Consider the following 22,554-nt stretch of genomic DNA (forward strand, 5'->3'; position numbering starts at 1 on the left):
GAGCCCACAGATTGAAAGTACATACCAAATATCAAGCAAAAAAAAAAAAAAACAAATCTACAACTAGTCAAATCATAAAGAAGCTGAAAAATGTTAGAGGATAGAGAGAAAATCATGCAAATATCCTAGAGTGAAAAGATTATCTACAAAGGAAAGAAAATTACGGTAATGGCAGACTTATCTGTAACATTAGGTGACAGAAGACAATGAGTTAAAAATCTTCAAAGTGCTGAGGGAGGGAAAAAAAACTATGAACCTAGAATTCTACAGCCTGCTAAATTATTCTTCAAGAATGAAACAGACCTTTTCAGACACACAAAGCTAAGACTCTACTACTCAGACCATCAGTGGAAGAAATACCTTACACAGAATATACTTCATTATAAAGGTAAGTGAGCCAATAGGATTACAGAAGTATTTATTGGTATTAACCAAGTCTGGCTTCTGCCTGGAAAATACAAGATGTATGAAACATATGCATCATTGAGAGGTCCCAATGGCCTTAAAGAAGGTAAAACAGCTCAGTGCAAAGAAATAAATTTTACATTAAAAGTTTTAGCAGGGCTCTGGCTAATTTGAATTGTTTTCTTGCACTTTTGTAGAATTTATCCCCAGTTTTCAACTGTGCAAATTTCCATAACTTGAAATAATAAAAGAAAGCACTGCCAATCTAGCAATGTTAAAAAATGTTTCCCATTTTCTTTCACCGAAAAAAATAGGTTCTATACATTTATATATTTATCAAAATATCAAAACAATTTTTTTTGCTATAATTATTTTCTAGATGACCTGAAAATAATTTAAGAACACCAATGATAATCATTCAATCTCACCAATACTATATACAGTTGACCCTTGAACAACATGGTTTTCAACTGTGTGGGTCCACTAATAATGCAAATTTTCTTCCACCCCTGCAACAGCAAGACCAACCCCTCCTCCTCCTCCTCAGCCTACTACTCAACATGAAGATAGCACGAGTGAAGACTTTCATGATGGTCCACTTCCACTTAATGAAGAGTAAATACATTTTCTTTTCCTTAGCTTACATTATTGTAAGAAAACAGTATATAATACATATACCATACACAATATGTGTTAATCAACTGTTTCTTATTGGTAAGGCTTCTCATCAAGAGTAGGTTATTAGTAGTTAAGTTTTGGAGGAGTCAAAAGTTATACATGGATTTTCAACTATGTTGGGGAGTGGTGCCCCTAACTCCTGTTGTTCAAGGGTCAACTATATTTAGTTTCATCATTTCTTGGCAACTTCAACCACACATGTTAATTTCATTAGATTAATCCACAGTACCATATTCTAAGACTTACCACAAAGAAGAAAAACAGACTCTTAGCCCAGATAATTACATATTTAATACATGTTGCTTTTAACAGCAATTTTTAAAGTAAACACATCATAGACCTTATAACTTATTAAAGATTTTATAGTGCTTACAAAGTGGATTCTAAAAAATATACCTTATTTGTTCTAAATGAATAACATTATCTGGAAGATATAATAATAAATTATAGTAGTATGTTTTCCACCACGATAGTTAAGATTGTGTACACATATTCAATATGAAATCCTCTTAGGATTTTCACACCTTCAGCCTGAAAACATCAAAGCAGATTAAAGTTTGGCATACAAGATCTCAGTCTGATAGTAATTGTTTTAAAACTCAAAGTGTAAAAATATCTACTTGACATTCTAGGAAAGCATGGCCACATGCACAGACACATTCTCTCACTCACTCCAACACACACATGCGTGCACACATACACACACCCCAGAGTACTCAGAAGATCTTGCCCTTGTGGATCAGACAACTGCCATCAATTTCAAAAACTAATGGAAAAAATTAGCTAAGAATATGTTTAAACCATACTTAAGAGGTGCTGGTTGCCACTAAGATCTTTAACATGCAGAGAATGCCATCTCAATACATTCTTAAACAGACTTGAACTATTCACTAATGGATACATGAATACGTAAGAAATTATGTATTCATCCACTCCCCAGACTGCATGAAGATGAAAAACTAGGCATTCCACTAACAATGAGTCATATGACTGAACCCAGCTAAAGCTACAGTGGTTTGCTTCATAGAACCCAATAGATGACAGAACCCAACAGAATTAGAAATCTCATTGTGATCTGTTTGGAGTTTCCTATATGCTCCATGTGCAAAAGCAATGAGATTCTGTATTGCAGATGACAGCTAATATCACTTTGCACTTTTGTGGCACTGCAAGAGGTCACTGTATTTCCAAAACATGTATTTATTCTAATTAAATCCTCTGATGGTCCTTACTTTTAATTATATATACTGTTCCAAATCTAGAACAAAAACAATTTAATGCTGATAACCTCTTCTGCTCATCACATATACTTCCAGTAAAATCTGTCAAAACAGAAAATTACTCTTTGGGCTGTCTCCAGTAATGCAGGTTTGAAACCAGAAGTTCATTTTCACCCTGTATCAAAACACTCCAAACTCTATGAAACAACATTAAATTAGAAATTAACCACAAATTAGGGCACTCATAACTCATACTGCTGTGATTAGAAAAATAAAAAGGCACAACAGTAAGCTAAAGAGAAAATACCAGCTCCTCATATGCTTTTTGTTTGTTTGTTTTTGGCTTTCCTCTTATTTTATTTCACTAAGTTTACAAATTGTTCAAAGCATTCTTATACTCTGCATGACAGGAACAATATTTTGGCACATTAACATTGTGATACAATGTATGGCATGTTTAAAAAATTAATTTAAAAATTTTATCTATTAATCAACACTTTTTAATGTAATACATATATATCTTACAGTTATTTAAGTCAAATATGTAAAGGTTTGCAACTGATTTACAGATGAAGCAATCACAGATTGCAGTAATATGTGTGTGTATATATATTTATCCATATATACACACACGCCAATCAAGGGAAAAACTGCATCCTGGCAATTTTACAGTCTGAAGTTTTGTTGGTATATCTACCATTTCACATCCTTTTCATCTTGTTTTTCTGTACAAAAGATATTTTTTGCCTTCTTCATTCCTGATGAGATTTTTCTGCGATAACTTTACATTCGTACTGCAAAAATTAAAAGGTTAAAAGGTTAACAGATTAAGATTTCTCTTGAATAGCAACTTCCAAATAAACTGAAAAGCTCTAAAAATGAACATTTTATTACTATGTGCCCATTTATTCCTCAAATAGTCCAAGAGTTACATAATTACTATGATTAAATGACAAATGTGACAGGCAAAAAAAATAATTCACATTCTGGAAGTGAAAAAGCCACAGCCAAAAGCAGGAGAAAGATGAGAATTTCTGCATTACAAGCAAATAGTGGCAGTATATGATTTAGAATTTAGATCAATCTTTTAATATTGAAAGGAAGCAAAGCAGGTTTCTTTGAGTATTCAATAAGGCAAATTAGCAAAGAACAGTTCATGAACTTAAGGATAGGGGTGTTGTGGTGAACTCAGATCACTGTATTTTCAAATTACTATATGATATAAAGGAAAAAATCTATTACATTAACAAAAGCTTCCAGTCAAAACAATATTTTTAAAGTACAGCTATAAAAATGTACACTCACAATTCAAAATAAAGGAAACCAATAGGGTAAGATAATTGGTTGGCTATTTTACCAAAAATACAGCAAAGTAAATCACTCAATTCTCCTAACCTGGCTAAAAAGGTAAAAGTGACAGCATTTATTCATAAAACTGCTGTGACCGCTGAACGTCACTCCCTAACCTTTTCCTTTTCCTTCATAACTAAAATGATCAAATGTCTTGATTTGTTAGACATGGTCCTAATGTATACCTATTGTAGCAACACACTTATTAATAGTGACCTTTTTAACTTTTAAAACTGTCCTTTTTTGATATAGTGGAAACCTGTAGATTAGTTTTTTAAAAACCACTAATATCCCCCATACGGTCAATAAATCATATTGCCCTATCCATAACACATTTTGAGTTTTTCTCTCCAGTGGCTCCTCAACTTTTAAAACACCTGTGATTAAATTCTTCCAAATGATTTATTTCAATGGAAGTGCAAAAAAGCAATCAAAGAATGTTGTCTTCACAAATTGCTTTCCCTTAAAGGACTACCTTTTAGAGAAAACTTGTCATTTGTCATACATCTCATTCAGAAAAGTGATTAATAAGCATCGGCTTACCATTGCCAGTTGTCGACCAATGTTTCCCATTGTTATGCCTCCAGCAAAAAATATACATGGTAACCAAGAACGAACATAGAGGAAATCTGGAGATGTATATCTAGAATAACAGACGTGTCTTTAATACCCACAGAGGAACTGCAATGACACTTAAGATAATTACAATAAAAATAAACTACTCTGTAGATTAAACTGGCTAACCTCGTTTCATAATCTCAATTCTGAAAGCAGTTATCATTTATTTATCCAGCAAACAAGCACCAAAAATTGAAGGATTAATACTTACTGATAAACACCATTATACACTAGCAATTGAGTGACCACGGTTGCCAAGAAGGCGATTCCTACTCCAAGGCCAAAACCACTTCTAGATCTATCAAAAGTCCACCACAGTCCAATGGATAGTGCAGCCAGTGTGAGAGACAACTGTATGTTGTTATCAAAATCCACTTTCTGAGATCAGTGTTAAGAAGTCATCTTAAAACTTGTAACCAAATAATATCACCTGTTCATTTTTCTAAATAAGAGATGCCTCTGTTGAGAAGGGAATTAATTGCTTCTACTCAAGTACATTCAGTCTCTTAGTACAACATATGAAGCTAGGTGGGATTAAAACTGTCTCCAGTATTTACCCAATATCAGATACACAAAAGACATTAATCAATAGATCCTACCAACTGTAACCCCTCCAAAACAAAAAACAAAACAAAACAAAAAGAACAGTCTACATACATTCCCGATTATAAGGATTTACCCATTATTTAAGAAATGCTTTCTTTGCTAAAAATGTAACTGGAAGCCTCAGAACACAAGTATCACTAAAGGAACACACTTTTGCAAAAAAGGAAACCAATATTACTTCTCCAACAGGTTTAGAATTACTTGAGAATCATACAGGAACTTGAAAATAGAAGAGTTGACAGCTATTTAACAGGGTACCACATTCTCTCTATGATTTACTGACAGACACATTTTATAATAATGCAGTTCAGAAACAAGAGTACCAAGGACACAGTATCCCTTTCTATTATGTCAACTGTTCTAGTTTTAATTTGTTGAGGATAAAGCCTTGAAGTGAACATTATCTTACAACCTGCCAAGCTATTTTGGTGCCTGAGACTTTCTGGTATAGGACAGTTTGCTCAAATGATATTTTATTTTCATCACCTACTTAAGCATCTATTCACAAATGTATGGCTCTTTTCTACACCAAAATCTCTGGGTAAAATTAAGCTTTACAAATTCAGTTTTCTCATCTCTTTGCTAGAGGATTACACTAAAGGAATTAATTTCAAGTGTCATTAAAAGGGCATTATCTATGTTCCAAAGGCCACATCTTGGCTCTATAACCAGCTACTGGGGAAGGCAGAGGAGGTTTGGGAGAACACATATCACCAAACTGACCATGCTGCAAGTATAGAGAAGTCCAAAAAAAAAAAAAGCATACGAAGCCATTTCCCACTTCCTTTAACACTCTTTTTCACCATTTCCCCACCCTTACCAAGCAAGTATCCTAAACACCCAGCTTGATTATTTCTCAGAATCTCAGGACTATTGTGGGCAACTCCCTCAAGGTCCTTCCTTGTTAAGGCTTGATTTAAAAAGAAATCTACAGTTCATATGGGTATGCTTCTGGAAAAGCTTTTCTTATTCTTTCGCTGTCATTATACTTAAAGTTCAAAGAAAAGGTTTAGAGCTCTGATTTCCCTATGAAATAAACACTCATGTAAAGAGTGGAATTTGGTATTAAATGAGTTTCATGTTTGCTAACTAAACTTAATTAAAAGTCACAGCGAAGTACTGAGGCTTCCAGAGTAAATAGATATATCAATCTTAACATAGTGCCATATGGGCCAGGTGTGGTGGCTCATGCCTGTAATCCCAGCACTTTGAGAGACCGAGGCGGGCGAATCACGAGGTCGGGAGATCGAGACCATCCTGGCTAACACAGTGAAACCCCATCTCTACTAAAAATACAGAAAAATTCACCAGGTGTGGTGGCGGGTGCCTGTCGTCCCAGCTACTCGGGAGGCTGAGGCAGGAGAATGGCGTGAACCCGGGAGGCAAAGCTTGCAGTGAGCCGAGATTGTGCCACTGCATTCCAGCCTGGGCGACAGAGCAAGACTCCGTCTCAAAAAATAAATAGTGCCATATGATTTTGTAAAGTCTAAGTAACCTAATATTAGAAGTGTATGCTATAAATTTGGTAAACATTTTGGACTTTACTTAAAGGACAACAGGGTATCTAAGATTGCTATATTTAAGTATTTCATTGAGAAAGAGAGTGAACAAAGCAAAGAATTTGAACTTATTAAGTTTTTAAAATTTCAGAAAAGGCTATTTAAATTTCTCTACTTAAAAACAAAAATCAAAGTGGAAATGTCTGAGAGAGAAAGATCTAATCCACCAGACAGAGAGGAACTGACACAGTTATGAGGCTCCTGGGTAGGAAAATGAGATGTTTCTAGACTTTAGTCAGGCTGTCTCAGGTCTGTTCTCAGCTCTGCTGCAATGTCACAGTATAAATGACTTAGTAAATTACCTAACCCCTCCAGCTTCCGTTTATTATTAAATGTGGAACTAGGTGATTTCTAAGTTCCCTTCTAGATATAATAGTATAGGATTTTATCTTTTTAAGCCCTCCTGACCACTAGATTATTTTATAAAATCTTAAATCTCAAAAAGTTCACCAAAAATAAACATGTGGAAATGTCCTCAATACAAAAGGAAATTAAAATAATAACAGCCACTGAGGGACTTCCAAATTCACAGACCTGCAACAGCCAGCACAACTGTGCAGAGGAAGGCAGATGTGTTTTCAGAATCTAGGACCCTGGTCTTTTCTATGGTTTCTGTTCCCAAGCTTATCCAAAACACCTCAATACTTTTTGTGAAAGACACAGGATCTACTTGACACATGACCCACCCTCTCTCTCCAGCTACCTAACTCTGCCTGCCCCGAGTCCAGTGCAGTTATAAGAGCAAACTTTTGGCAGCCTGAGTCACACTTCTTGCTTTTCCAAGTACCCAAGGCTCCTGCCACCTTCATTGTCTAAACCACATCTCCTAGAAAAAGACAGTAATAGCATTTCCTAGTTCCTCTTCTACCAAGGAAAGTCAGAGCGAATGAGGAGGAAGTAGAAGAGAGGAAATAAAGAGGATGACAGGAGGAAAACTTTATGAGGGCAAACATTTTTTTCTGGGCAGAGAAGGTACAAAGGGGAAGGGGAATAGGGGCTACCTGAGACACTGTAAAAATACTCATTAACCACTAAATAAAATGTCTGAATCTTCAAACAATAAAACTTTAAAAATATGTACTAGGGAAGAAACTTATTTTTGGCCAAGGTCTAAGTTGGTATTTCTACTTATGCCATTTACATGGTTTGTCAGTATTGATTAAAACCAATGCATCTACCTTTTTAAAAAAAATAGCTTCTTTAAGTTAAGAAAAACAAAAGACAAAATAGCACCTGAAGCTACCACATGTCCTTATTAGCAATTCTTAACAAAGAAAGAGAGGAAAAGACTCCTCTGAAAATGTACCTGGTTCCATTTTTGGATTAACTACCCAAAAGTAATTAAGTAACCAAATTTAAGAAAAACAAGTAAAGTTTTTAAATTTGCAAAGTTTCTAAGTGATAGTGAAAAATACAAACTGAAATGAAAGGCTATACCCCACTTTATAATTTCACAGCTGCTACACCGATGTTTCAACAATATGGTTCATATTCTTCTTCTGACTAAGTGGGCACATCATAATTTGACAACAGTGAAGTTGTAAGGGGCTGTTTAACCTTTGGTTTGTTGGAAGCTGCTTTGTTATTATGCATTTCATTACAGAGTAAAGGATACAGCACTGGCATGATTTATACCAACAAAGACTGCTACACACCGCATTACACTGGACCACTCTCTTTTAAATTTATGTGGTTCTCCTAGATGTCTGTCAATGCAGGGGTATAATAACCCAATCACAGCTGTGGGGAAAAAAGAAAAAAATTAAGTTACCTCCAATGTTGTACTGGCAACACTTAAGCTAAAAAAATCACTATAACCACCACAAGCATTTTAAAGATTCTTAAAAAAAACAAACAAACGAGTTATTTCACATCATCACCGATATTTTTTAACTTACCTTCCAAAAGAAATGAAATGAGGATAACACCAATGAAGAAAGTATTGCAAATGATTACAACAACATTCTAAATTATAATCAACAAAATACTCTTAAAATGTATGATTCACAATTTAGCAGACTGGACTAAATGATTCATGCTACTTTTCTACTACTGATACCTACGAGACCTGAAAAGTATCAAACCAGTTAGCAGTTAAGTAATGTTCTCTCTAAACTGCAAACCATAAAATATGAATTATATGGCACAAATCTAAAGAGAATCTAGAAGCATAAAAGTATACAACAAGCTCATCATACACACAATGTTCTGAAGGTTCTGGCTGGCCTCTTACGTAGATCAGTCTCACCCCTACCAGCTTCCCGTCTTAGCCTCCCCATCTAGCACCTTTTACTGACACTCCTTTCTGCTCTAGCCCTTTAATGAGGCTGTAGGTCATACTGTCAAAGCAGGAAAACTCACAACAGAAATCTACAGGTAAGACTCATTCTGCATATAGAGACAATGGAGGAAACAAGGTGTAGAGGTATTTAAAATTTTCAGTTAAATTTTAAGTGCACTGTTAAAAGAGAAGAAGAAATCATCTTAGTACTTCTCTTAGTTTTGGAAAGAACACCTTGAATGTTGTGTCATTAATTATATATAACTGTATATAAAATGTCAATGATTGAGTCCCAAAATATTCTCATCCCTTTCTTATTTCTCAAACCTCAACATTTTATTCATTTAGTGGGAAAGAATTTTAAGTGCTAAATTAGTTATTAAAAAGACTATTGAATGAAAACATTCTAATCTTCCTAAAAACAGGATGATTATGTTGTGCCATTCTGGCAATAAAGACACTACTGTCACATCAGTTGAAAAGCATGTTTAAAATATCCAATACCACTTAAGAGGAATCATGAAATTACAATGCCAAAATCTAAGTGCCTGAGGGACAAGAGGCCCTCCCCCTACCCAGTATTAGCCAGCTATATCTCACAGGCAACGCATTCACTCTTCGAAGAAAAACAGAAACCAATTAGTATCAAAAATCACAGCTTAGCAGACCAATGGTGCAGCATTTGAAAAAGGCCGTGTGACCACGCTTCTATCTCGAGATGAGATGCTGCAATACTGTATGCATTTTCTAGTCCACAACTCTTTTGAGTTAGGCATTTGCTGAGTATAGATGGCTCATAGAACATCAAGAGATTAAGAACATATCTCGGCAATGCAGAGCTCCAATAACTATTAGTAAATCTAGAAGTTTCACACTATATTCCTATTTAAAAGACTGCTCCTGAGAAGATTAACTGACAGGATTTTTAAATTTCTATACAAATAAAACGGCAACAAGCATCCCTAACAGTTGAAATGTAATTAAACGAATATCACCTCTTTTTTTTCTCAAGGGGTCATAAAACTAACAGTTCATTTGTCACCCCTGTTCCCCCACCATATATATCCTCCCTTTGCCTGTTGCTGAGTAAAGTCAACTAAGAGCAGACATTCCAAGTCAATTTTCCTGAGCAACTGATGCCTAGGTAAAGAATTATTACATAGAGAATACTGACGTGTATGTGCAAAGATATAAATAAGTAAAACTGACTATATTTTTATGCATGTGATGTCAGACTTGCAAGTTAGAGACAACTGAGGAGAGAAAGCAAAAACACAAAAAGAAATTTAAACTGCCACACTGCCAACCCTGGGATTTGCCAATAAAAATCAAATCCATTGAGTATGCATGGTTCTCAGTTGCTCACTGAGAGGGAGAATTCGAAGAAGCTTGTCACTTCCCATTAAATGTCTTCTTTCTTTCCTTTAAATAAAGGCATGGCAGAGTCTGATAGCAATATATACAACACTGTGAGGTTCCACTGTTTGAGAGCTCGACAGAGTATGTCTGGGCCTCTTTTCCTCTTCCTGTACTTTTTTTAAAAAAAAACAAGAAAGACTGTTAAAATCATGCCTGTGTAAAATCATATGCAAACACAGTCCTGCTTATAAATCAAATGGTTCTCTGATGCAAAAATCACATTTCTTGTGATATCTTTAAGTTATTTCCCAGTGACTAGTTACAGTCTACCAAAGCTAAACACTAAAGAAGTTTATAAAACATCAGTAGTAAGTCATCACTTTTTTCTGGGAGTGTGCTTAAATGCAAGGAGGCACTAAAAGGAACACAGTTAAAGCCAGACATTTTGTAAGAAAACAGGAACTGAATAAATGAAAACACTCCATGAGGTATACTTCGATGGAAAACTACAAGATAATATTTTCCTTCAACAAATACTTAAGCCCTGACAATATGTCTGGTTCTTGGTATTTACTGGAGATTTAAAAAGGTAAGGCCAGGCATGGTGGCTCACACCTGTAATCCCAGCACTTTGAGAGGCCGAGGCAGGCGAATCACGAGGTCAGGAGTTTGAGACCAGCCTGGCCAACATGGTGAAAACCTGTCTCCACTAAAAATACAAAAAAATAGCTGGACGTAGTGGTGGGCGCCTGTAATCCCAGCTACTCGGAAGGCTGAGGCAGGAGAATCACTTGAAGCTGGGAGGTGGAGGTTGCAGTAAGCCGAGATGGCGCCACTGCACTCCAGCCCAGGTGATGGAGTGAGACTCCGTCTCAAAAAAAAAAAAAAAAAAAAAAAAGGCAAAAGAGTAAGATATGATTCCAATTGCAAAGTGACCATAGAAACAATTAAATACAATCCTGCATTAAGGGCAGCTGACAGGACAGAGGGGTCCCAGGCTTCTCCTTGCCTGTGCTAGGGGAAGGCAAGGTGCTGGGCTGTCAGAAAAGCTTCACAGAAAGAGGTGACCCTTGAGGCAGGAGCATTCAGCAGTAAATGGCGCAGAAATAGTGCTCTCATTAAAGGGAGGTGACTGAGGACAATCATGGACAACTGGAAACTGCTGGTGTTACTAGGAAGCTGTAAGCTTCAGACACAAAGGGAGCTGCAGGGTCCAGAAAGATTCTGAAGAAGAAAAAAGCAGTCAAGGGCCTTATTATAAAGACTTTACCCTGCAGACAATGGGCAATCAGGAAAACAATGTCATCACTGTTGTACCAGAGAGAGGCCATCTTCTTAGTATGGAGGGTACCACACAAGGGGGCTGAGAAAAGGGTGGGTGCAAAACTAGAGGCCGGAAGAGAAAAGACTAAAGACTCCAAGCACAACCATTGAGGGATGGACCAAGAAAGAGACAGAGGAAAGATGTAAAACTTGGAAACTGGATGTAGAAAGGGAGAGAAAGCAAGGAATCTTACAAGGCTCTACAGGAATAGGGCAATGGACTGCACAACTAAACAGGAAAGATTTTTCTTTTTACATTAGATATTATTTTCATACGTTTGGACACAACCAGGCTACTCGTGATTTTTGAGGCAACTTCTCTACTTATTTTATCCACACGAGTTGTCTTTTTCTATTTATTCTTTAGAAAGATTTCTCTGTGGCCCTCAATAATGCTGAAAAGATTTCTAATTCCAATTCTGGTGCATGGCATACATAAGGAAGTTAACTTGTAACATCAGCATTATCAAACTAAAAATATGGAATTAAGAAAAAAAAGTCATCAAAATTAGTTTACCAAAGTTCTTTATTAGTTGTCTCACACCAGAACCACCACTAGCAAATTTTCCAGGATTGTGCTATAGAGAAAGGTGGCAAATAACCAGGAGCACTTTCCACACACAGAAGGTGGTGATTCTGGAGCCCCTCCAAAAGGTAGCTGCTCTATCTATGAATGTTAGTTGAACAGGAAAATCAAAGGATGATTATCAGTTTTTCTGACTTAAGATGGTAAGACCCTAGCAAGGTCTTGAAAATCCATGCCAACACATATACACAAAAACATATGCATATTACATACACACACAAACTCAAACACACTATGTTTCTTAAATCATTTACTTCTTTTCCCATGATACTTTCCCTAAAATAATGATGCAGGGGATGGCAGAACAGAGATTTTGCGAGAATCCATTTTCCATCTCTGGCAACTTGGACAAATCTGATATCTTTCACTCTCATTTACTAAACACCATGACTTATCTAACAAAATTGGTAGCAGAATTGGCTGGAATCTAGATTTCCTAATGTCTCTCTACTTTCTTTTGCCCAAGTACCTTATGGTACAAACTGCTTTCAGAAGAAATACTTAAGCAAGAAATGTAAATGCAAATTCCCCAAATGAGGTTAAGTTCGTAAGTGTGACAAACCTAGTGGCTGGGAATAGGAAGGAAAGTAGTGGCTGAACTGTGGTATTAGCATTTGAAATTTTCCTTCCTAAAATGTTAAGTTTATGGCAAAAGTGCTGACATTAAGGGGGCAGAAGGACAAGACAGCGGGTGCAGCCCTGTTACTCTTCATAGTGGAGGTACAATGAAACCTCAGTTAAGTTCTCCTGCCCCAGCCCAAATGCACAACACACGCCAGGGAATTCCATCTAGGTCTGGCACCCAGTCTGGAGGCTTGAAAAGTGGCATCCTGAGTAGGGGGGAAAGTGTGAGTAGCTTCCTTTTCCTTTCCCCAGCATGTGACATGTGGACCCAGTCACACCACTCACTGGCTCTGGGACCCTGGGCTCCTGATTTTCTTTCTTCATCTCAGTGAGTGTCCTCATCTCCCCATAACAGGCAGAATGCCAAACATCTCTCTCCCAAAGTTGCTCTACAGAACCCTGGGATTACAGGATGTACCTAGCATATTAGCAGACATTCAATAAGCAACAGTTTCCCTTCTCTCACCTTCCCTTTGTTCTATCCTGAAAAGACATGTATGTTCTTCCATGTCCCAAAAAGCTTCTACTGGCAGCCAGACTGTATCATAGAAGAAACGAAACAAAGAACTAGAAAAGTTGTTGAGAAAACGTTTTCTCTTCTGAATTTAAATGAAAGAAAAATGCATGAGGACCAGTACATACAGCAGAGAGTGATACAATTTAATTTTTTATTTGGACTATTTTGCCTTTTCTCTTGGAGAATGTAACCCTGGGGAAACTAAGAATCACTGCCTTCATGACTTCACTTTTAATGTGAACGCTGTAATAGTGAGACATCAGTATATAAACACTGAAGCCTTACTACAATAGTGCCCCTCTAACTGTGCAACAGGATTCTATAATTGTCCAGTAAGTTTCACAAGGCCATTCTAACACTTCTGTAAAGCGCAACATCACCCTTCAGCCTCCAGCTCTTGGATGGAAGCCAAGAAGGACATATATTATGTTGCAAGATACTCATTCATATATGTTAAGTATGAGACACCAAATGGGTATTTAAAAAGCAATTTTCTCCTTCAATCAGAATTATCTTCTACCACATGATTATGGTTTCCTTTTATTACTTTATTATTAAAAACAGTATTAATCTATTGGTCTTGGTCATTAGAAAACACTAAAGTGCTATCTATTGTGGAAGTATGGCAGCAATAAAGTAATGTGAAATGCTCTACTCTATGCATTACACACTGCCCACCACCGAAAAAATATCTAAAGTAACTAATAGGATAATAATTTTAAGCAAAGAGAGTCTACCTTATAGATGTCTTTAAATATTTATTATTCTAAGGTACTTATAAAAACAACATACCAAGGAAAAAAGCATTTACAGAAATATAACATGAAGCTTTAAACTTTAATTATTCAAGTATTTATTACTTCAGAAACAAGACTACAGCACACGCATAAAACCCTTAAAACCAAATGGTGGTGCTCGTCATCAAAATAACTTAAAATAACACTTAGATGAGATAGGTTGAAGAAAGAACAAAATTAAGGGGTTAAATGCTTCATCCCTAAGGGAAACAGGATTGTTTTTCAGAATTAAATGTTAAAAGTTTACAGGACAGATAGAAATGAGAGAGAAAGGAGTACATACGTTATGAGTCCATTTATATTGCATTCTAGAACAGAGATAAATTATTTATGGCAACAGAAAGCAGATCAGTGGTAGCCTGAGGCTGGGGGTGGGGAACGGACTGCAAGAGGACACTAGAGACTCTGGAGGGTGATGGAAATGTTCCACAGCTGGATTGGCAGTGGCCACGTGACTGTACGCATTTGCCTAAACACATCAAGTTGTTCAATTCAAACAGGTCCAGTGTATTATATCTAAATTATATCTCAATAAATATATTTTCTTTTTTAAAAAGGTTTATTGCTCAGACAACGTCCATACTCATTTACCCTATTTTCTTTCTAAGCATTACAGAAACATCCTACACATACCTGAAGCCGTGCCACAGCATGGGGGTACCCACCATGCAGAAGAAAAGATGCTTGCAATCACATCAGGTGGAAAGAGCGTCACATTTCTCTGAATCTGAAGTAAATTTAACACTAATGCAAGAAATACTCCAATAAAAAATAGCACTACTCCTCGAATCATCAAGTTCACACTCTGGCTAGTGACAGATGAAATATATGGGCCACACTTTTTGGGCCCAGGTGACTTTGTCTCTCCTTCTGCCATGGTTTCATAGGTTCAGTAAGCCGTTAAAAAAAAAAAAAAAAAGAAAGGCTTCCCAGCTGAATAGCTCAACTGTCTGTGAATCAAAGACTGACGCTTCAACAGTACCACATCTTGTCCTAAAGTAGGACCTACCAGAAATCCTGCAAGAGATAAGAAAAAAGAAATTAATGTGTATCTAATACATGATTATTGTAATTTTACTGATTTCAATACTAATTTAAATGGACAAATAAGAAAATGACAAGCTTGTATACTAATTTATTCAAATTACTAACAATTATTTATTGAATAAGAAAAAGTTTTAAAAGTATTTTTATATGCAAGACGTAATAAAAAAATAAAGTACTACCCTTACATTTCCTAGGACAGAAAACATGACCTAAGAGACCTGAAGGTTAGAATCATAGTAGAAACAGCTTGCTCCATCTCTGAGAAAAGCAGAACAGGTAATCTGACACTTCCACTAGAATCTGGAGGGTAAAACCCTGCTCTCTGTTTCTTTTCCCTAAATCTCTAAGCCTATCAGTTACAATAGTGTATTTTATATTTTACAGATAAACATATTCTGACTGAAGACGCTGTATTTTTTGCAATAAAATGTGACTTGCTTACAAGGACAACCTCCACAGAAGAACAAAATAACCTGCTTTAATGTTTATTATTTATTTGGCTATCTGCACAAAAACATTCTACAAAACCAGACCACCACGCACACACCTACATATACACCAAACACAGAAACCAGATCTGACTCACTCTCCCCAGGGGCACAACTGTATCCCACTCCTGTCTCAACAGTCTGCCCTTGTTGCAATCACAGAAGGGATTGTAAGAAAGCTGGAGGATGAAGCAAAAGAAAGGAAGTAAAGAAAATGAAGAACAATCTAATGGCTAGATTCTAAGGAGTTGTATCCATTTGGTCCCTGACTCCTAAAACCTAAAACTTTGCTACTACAATCAGTCTAGGTATTTGTTCATTCCTCTAACCAAAGTGATCTTTCCTTTTGGGGCTTTCTATGTGCTGTTTTAAGCACCTGACATGTGGTAATTCATTTAATCCTCACAATAACCTTCAGAGGTAAGTGCAATTATTATGTACATTTTATAGGTGACGCAAAAAAGCAAAGAAAGGTTAAGTCACTTGACCTAGTTCACACCTCCAGTAAGAGGCCAAGCTGGGATTCAAAACCATGCAGTCTGACTCCAAAGCCCTCATTCTTACCATGATGTTCAGTCTCCCAAACTGTCACATATTCGATGTGCTTTCTATGAATACTAACAGTTTTTAAATGGGAAAAATACTACACAGGTAATTTACTTTTATCCCATCCAACAATATATCTTTGGCACTTTCATAAGTCGGTACAGAAATGATATTTCCTTCAATCCAAAAGCAGTTTATTTTAAAAAGTGTAGCACTTATAATGACTACTTTCTAATTAAAGGTACAGTTGCTTTATGGATTGTAAATGTTTTATAAAGGTCTTATTCACTATTATATTACTATCACTGTGCCTATGTACCCAGAAAAGTTCCTGCCTAGCCCACAGTGGGAGCTCCACATAATCATATTTGCTTAATTAAATTGGGTTAACTCTTTCTGAATCAAACCATATAGGGTAAAGTAGGCCTTTTTGAGAGCAAACCTAGCTCCTAATCATCATCTAAAATTTATACATTTCCTCTGAGTTTTCCAGTCTCAAACAACCTTTGAATGAATTTTGGAACAAAGCCCTCATGTAAACCGCAGAGAATGGGGCTGAATTACAAATAACTAGTATGAAAATGAGAATATCTGTTAAGTACTAGTAACCGCCACAACCTATCAGTTCCATGTGATAAACACTTAGACAACGGGCCTTTTGACTGGGGCTATGCCACATCAAAGCTCTGTGTTCAACATTCAAGAGGAAATTCTGTTCCCAAGCTAGTCCTCACTGACCTACTTAGTCTATAATGTAATTGAACTCTATGGCTTAAAGGACTAAAAAAAACTAATCCACAGTATAGCTAATTCATGGGAAAACATACTCTAAATACCAACTGAAAATGCCCTGAAACATCTCCTCCTGACCTGATCCTGCAGACCATTCCTTGCTGTGGAATCCAGGCATATGAGCATGCCATGCATTCTGGTTGCTTTTAGCAAGGTTCAGTAGCTACAGAACTCTCCTTCATCATCATCATCATCATCATCATCATTATCATCATCATCTGGTTGCTTTTGGCAAGGTTCAGTAGCTACAGAACTCTTCTTCATCATCATCATCATCATCATCATCTGGTTGCTTTTGGCAAGGTTCAGTAGCTACAGAACTCTCCTTTATCTTCATCATCATCTGGTTGCTTTTGGCAAGGTTCAGTAGCTACAGAACTCTCCTTCATCTTCATCATCATCTGGTTGCTTTTGGCAAGGTTCAGTAGCTACAGAACTCTCTTTCATCATCATCATCATCATCTGGTTGCTTTTGGCAAGGTTCAGTAGCTACAGAACTCTCCTTCATCATCATCATCATCATCATCTGGTTGCTTTTGGCAAGGTTCAGTAGCTACAGAACTCTCCATCTTCATCATCATCATCATCATCATCTGGTTGCTTTTGGCAAGGTTCAGTAGCTACAGAACTCTCCTTCATCATCATCATCATCATCTGGTTGCTTTTAGCAAGGTTCAGTAGCTACAGAACTCTCATCATCATCATCATCATCTGGTTGCTTTTAGCAAGGTTCAGTAGCTACAGAACTCTCATCATCATCATCATCATCATCTGGTTGCTTTTAGCAAGGTTCAGTAGCTACAGAACTCTCCATCATCATCATCATCATCTGGTTGCTTTTAGCAAGGTTCAGTAGCTACAGAACTCTCATCATCATCATCATCATCATCTGGTTGCTTTTAGCAAGGTTCAGTAGCTACAGAACTCTCATCATCATCATCATCATCATCATCATCATCATCATTCTTTATAGGGCACCCATTTATGAAGGGCCTACTCCCTGCCAGACATATAGTAACTCTACTCTTCAAAACAAACATAAAGGTAGGCATTATCATCCTCATTTTACAGATTAGGCTACCAAGTCAAAGAGATTCAGCAATTTGCTTATGGTCACATGACATGCAGTATCAAAACTGAAATTTCACTTCAGGTCTAACTGATTCCAAAACCCATCCTCTTGCCTCTATACCTTGAATTCCGTTCCATCTCAACTGCTCAGACTTCTTTTTCAGCAGATGGTTCTATATAAAAGTGTTTGGTTACTGAAAAGATGGTTAGATGTTGAAATACCATCTCAACTATAATAAACTCTCAGATAGTAAGCCAAAACAAGTAGGTGACTATACAATTGCACAAAGACGATGAGAATAAATGTAAAATCACCTTGAAATTTTCTTTAATAGTACTAGATCAAGGTGTAAAAATATGTTTTAAAGTAAAAAGAAAAAATAGCAAACTAATACTCTGTATGAGAACATTAGTTGACTCTCTACTTCCCCAGATCCCAGTAGACACAGCACATTGCCCTCACGTTCTGCTAACAGCTGCTAGAAGATGGGCATACTTTCTGAGTAACCCACATTGAGACAGTGTATCATTTGTTTCTGTTTGTGATTTTTTCCAAAAGGGAATTAATGAAAAGGGGTATTTTATGTTTAATAGTATTTTTTAAAAGGAAAATAACTTGAGTTTAAAAAAGCTATTTCAGTCATGCTAGCCCCCACCTCACACTGACCAGCATTTGTCAAAGGGCACTGATATTTTAGGCAGGACAATTATTTGCTGTGTGAGACTGTTCTAAGCATTGCAAAACATTTAGCATCCCTGGCTCCCACCCACTAAATGCCCCCTCCCCTATTTGTGATAACCAAAATTGTCCCCACAATGAGAGCCACTGATTGCTACAGACTTCATTCTATTTCAAGACAGCTAGAGACTTTGTTTATTTATGTTTTCTACCACAGCTGCTTATTTAACCTTTCCTGGCAGTGCTTGTTTAGTTTTCTACTTCGCCCCAAAAGTTTTCCTTAAAAATAACACATTTGCTTGATGTTTATTTGAATGAGACTCAAAAAGCTAATTTTGTAACTACATCATAATACAATAGTATATAATTACTGGTGACAAAAAATAAAAGCTTTAAGAAATAGCAGGGAACTGGGAAATCATCTATTCCAAGGGGTATGAGACCCCCATGCGAAACAAAACAAAAAAGTTGTATATATATGCATTTTTTTCTGGGACGAAAGTTCCATAATTTATATAAAGTACTCAAAAAAGTCCATGATCCAAACAAAGTAAAGAATCAGTAATCTAACAGTTCTCTCACTCTATTAGCAAGGCCAATGACATGCAAAGTGGTCAACTGGATTAACAAGATTAAGACAGTACCATCAGTTCTTATTACCACAAACATGTATAGTGAATGCCAGGAAACGACCAGACTTATCAAAGGGATAGAGGCTTCCACAAAACCATTTTACCCCCTACCATGCAACAATGAAATTCCTTTAAAAGCACGTTTATAATATCAGTTGCACACTAGAGGAGTCACAGGAGTGGGTTATTTTCAAGGGAAAGTAAGCTCCCTTAGTTTACTTTGAAGTTAGTTTTTCTGATTTTCTACTGATACCATTTTCTTAAAACAAAGTGGATCTATATCTTTAAATATTAGTCTTACATTAATGATAAACTTGATGCTCCAAAATTTTTTAAAAAAATCTATATTTGAACAATTTAGATTACTTGACAAATAATTTGCTGACCAGGGAAAAAGTCTCTGGTATAAAGATACTGTTTAAAGGACAATATGTCAATAGATTCTCGAAAACAATCCTGGTAAATAGGCAGGTGCTGTTAGTTTCCATTTTACAAAATAAAATAGGTTAAGTAACTTTCCAAGATCACAGAACTGTTACCAGGTAGCACCAGGACTAGGCTCACCCACTCTGACCCCATGTCCAGAGTTCTTCCTGCTTCACCACACTGCTTCCATTCACAAACATGGTACAAAACAATTTAAGTGTCACACAAGAAACCGTTTTTAAAATCATGTTGGTAAACTATTAATACCAAAATAATGTTTTCAACAATTCACAAAGAAAAACTTTCCACCTGACTTGAAAAATTCTACGCTGAGCCCTGGCCTAAAATTTCTGGAAAGTACCATACTAAACAAAAAGAAAAAAAGTTGAAATAATTTGCATAGATCAATGATAAATCATCAATACTGGAAAAACATTATTCCAGGTGTATGGCTGCCTATTAATGGATTGATATTATTACTTTTAGGTTAAAAATGAGTTATAAGTGATTATGAGCTTTATGAATAAATCAAGGTTCATGTTGGCCACTGAAACAACTTAGAGGCAACAAGCATTTGAAAACACACATACGAAATCTTCTAATAACCTTAAGAACCTGTTGCATTGTAACAACAGCAACACCCCCTAAAACCAAATGACAAGACCATTCCTCTTCCAATGATTAGCAGTAAAAGAAGTATTTTTACTCCCTCAGATAACCCTGTCTCTTCAGGTGCTTAGGTCACGTAAGCTACTAAATAATAAAGTTAAATTACTACCTCACATTATTTTTCATCATATGCTCTCTTAATTAGAATAGCATTCTTGAAATAGAATAAGCACTAACATTAGAAAAAAAGACTTAAATCAATAAAACAGTTTAATTCTCCCTAAATAAAAACACATCTACATGTATCATGGGCTAGAAACGTTAAAAATTTCTAGGAAGAAAAGCAATATTTGCCTTATAAACACTGCAACTCTTTCCTCTCAATATTAAAACCCAAACACAGAAACCAGTAAGTTAGCTGCATTTACAGCCCCTTATAGCTTTTAAATGTCACATCTCAGTGCCTAAAAAAGTTACTCCATCGTTTCGAGATAAGTTTCTGAGAACAAAGAAAACTGTCTTTAAACTACTGAACTGCATTTTATCCTTTCCTTTTCCGTGTGACCATCTGCAAAAGCAACAGTTGTCAGTTAAACAGAATCAACCTCTTTCCCAAGTGTACATGATTCACAGCTTGGTCACTGTACAGCAGATATGAACTGAGAACTACGACATAACACAATGACAAAACACAGTACTGAGCACAAAGTACAGGGAAAGAATGAAAGAGAGAAAACAGGAAGAGCACACGTCTAATTTTTGTTTTCTTTGGGGCCCCCATTAGTAGCATTCCCTTCATCCATCTTCATTCAGTGGTTCACTACCAGGGCCAAACCCATAAGTTACAAAACACCATCTAGCTACTGTTTGGCTGCTTTTATTTTTTCTGCACCAGGACCGGAGCACGCATTCCCCTGGAGTCCTCAGCTCCACCGCAATACTGATACCAAACAGTTTCAGTGGCCCAGCTGCCAAGCCTAACCATTCCTTTTTAAAGCATTTCTTCATCAGTCCTACAAAACAGCAAGTTCTTCATGGTATATTTTCCTAGAGCATCTAGCTAATATCATACTTTAACAACTTTTTCCAACGTTAACTGGACATGGGTCATTATCACTTAAGTGTTAGCGCCATTGCCCGCGCCCACTCCCATAATCCACACTGCTTTCCTTCTCCATATTGCCAATCCCCACTAAGCAACCCTAAAATCTAGTAATTATCATCAAATCCACTTCTAGGCCCTGGCAACAATTATTTGGCTTTACCGAAACACCTATTCCATAGGTAACCAATTCCAGTCAAAAATGCCAGAGTCTTACTCCTCAACCCAATGCCCTATCTCTTTAGTGGATTATAAACTTACTACGACAACCTGTCTTCTTTGGATCCAACCCCCGCCCAAGCCTGAGTCTTCTCTCCCAGGCTACAAGCCCCCAAGTCCTGGCAGCTCTATGCTTGACAGCTCGCTGACCTCCACCTCATCAGACCTCTGGGTCGCCCTTCTCGCCGTCCTCCAGCCTTCTTCCCGCTCAGACACTCATCCACTGTCCGCGGAGCCTCGACGCCTCCCATAATCCCTCCCCGATCCCGCAGTCCCTTTCTGGACCCTGCGGACCCCTCTCAGGTAAGCGGAGCCCCTTGCCCTGCAGGCCCATCAGTGGTCCTGGCTCCCCGCACCTGCCACCAGGGTTCCCAGGCTGCAAAAACACAAGTAGTTCTTCTTCCCGAGGGCCACCCTCCTCCTCAGGCCGCTTTCCTCAGCACCACGTCACCCGCGCTTCGCCAGGAGACCCCCAACTCACCCCCGCCTCCGCCATCTTCTGGGACCAGCCCCCGTACCCCCTACCGCCTCTTCCTCCTCCACTCCCACAACTCCGCCCGAGCTCCACTGCGCCTGTGCGGCCAACGAGGCCCCGCGCAGGCAATCGGGGCAGAAGAGCTTCCGGTTCCTGCTGTCAATAAGAGGTGGACCTGCGAGCCGGGGCAAAAGGGCTTCCGGTCTGCGGGAAACTGGAGGCTAGCGGTGGGCGTGGACCGTCGAGGTGACTGGCGGCTGTCGGATCTGCTGTTGTTTGCTGACCAGGCAGCCGTAGGTAATGACGGATGCCCAGACCCTGTGGGCGGAGTAAAGGAATCATGCGCTAATACACGCACACTCACCGAGGGGCGCGGCCGTCTGCGTGCCCCTCATCTCGTAGCCGAAAGGAGCGCGTTCCGGGGCAGGCCTCCGGGTACTTCCCGCAGAGGACCGGGCTTTATACTCTTTGCTCGTTTTCCTCCCCTAGTAAGTCATAACTTATTTTGGGAGAAGAGCATAGTTATTTGTCTCTCGTCTCCATGC

General features: G+C 37.6%; 1 protein-coding gene across 3 annotated transcripts; it reads right to left on the reverse strand.

The window, feature by feature from the left end:
- Positions 1-1,351: 1,351 nt before the first annotated feature.
- On the reverse strand, positions 1,352-22,105 carry INSIG2 (insulin induced gene 2). Of its 3 annotated transcripts, none has more exons than XM_054478290.2 (6): positions 22,016-22,105; positions 14,557-14,940; positions 8,052-8,176; positions 4,483-4,649; positions 4,197-4,296; positions 1,352-3,097 (listed from the first exon to the last, which is right to left on the reverse strand). In XM_054478290.2, exons 2-6 carry the CDS (start codon positions 14,798-14,800, stop codon positions 3,056-3,058), a joined length of 678 nt encoding a protein of 225 aa, XP_054334265.1. In that variant the 5' UTR covers positions 14,801-14,940; positions 22,016-22,105; the 3' UTR covers positions 1,352-3,055. The 3 variants fall into 3 exon arrangements, with proteins under 3 accessions (XP_054334265.1, XP_054334267.1, XP_054334268.1); XM_054478292.2 differs by having other exon boundaries at positions 21,891-22,035; XM_054478293.2 differs by lacking the exon at positions 4,197-4,296 and having other exon boundaries at positions 22,016-22,094.
- Between the last annotated feature and the right edge of the window lie 449 nt (positions 22,106-22,554).

This window comes from Pongo pygmaeus, chromosome 11, assembly GCF_028885625.2.
Source record: "Pongo pygmaeus isolate AG05252 chromosome 11, NHGRI_mPonPyg2-v2.0_pri, whole genome shotgun sequence".
NCBI lineage: Eukaryota > Metazoa > Chordata > Mammalia > Primates > Hominidae > Pongo > Pongo pygmaeus.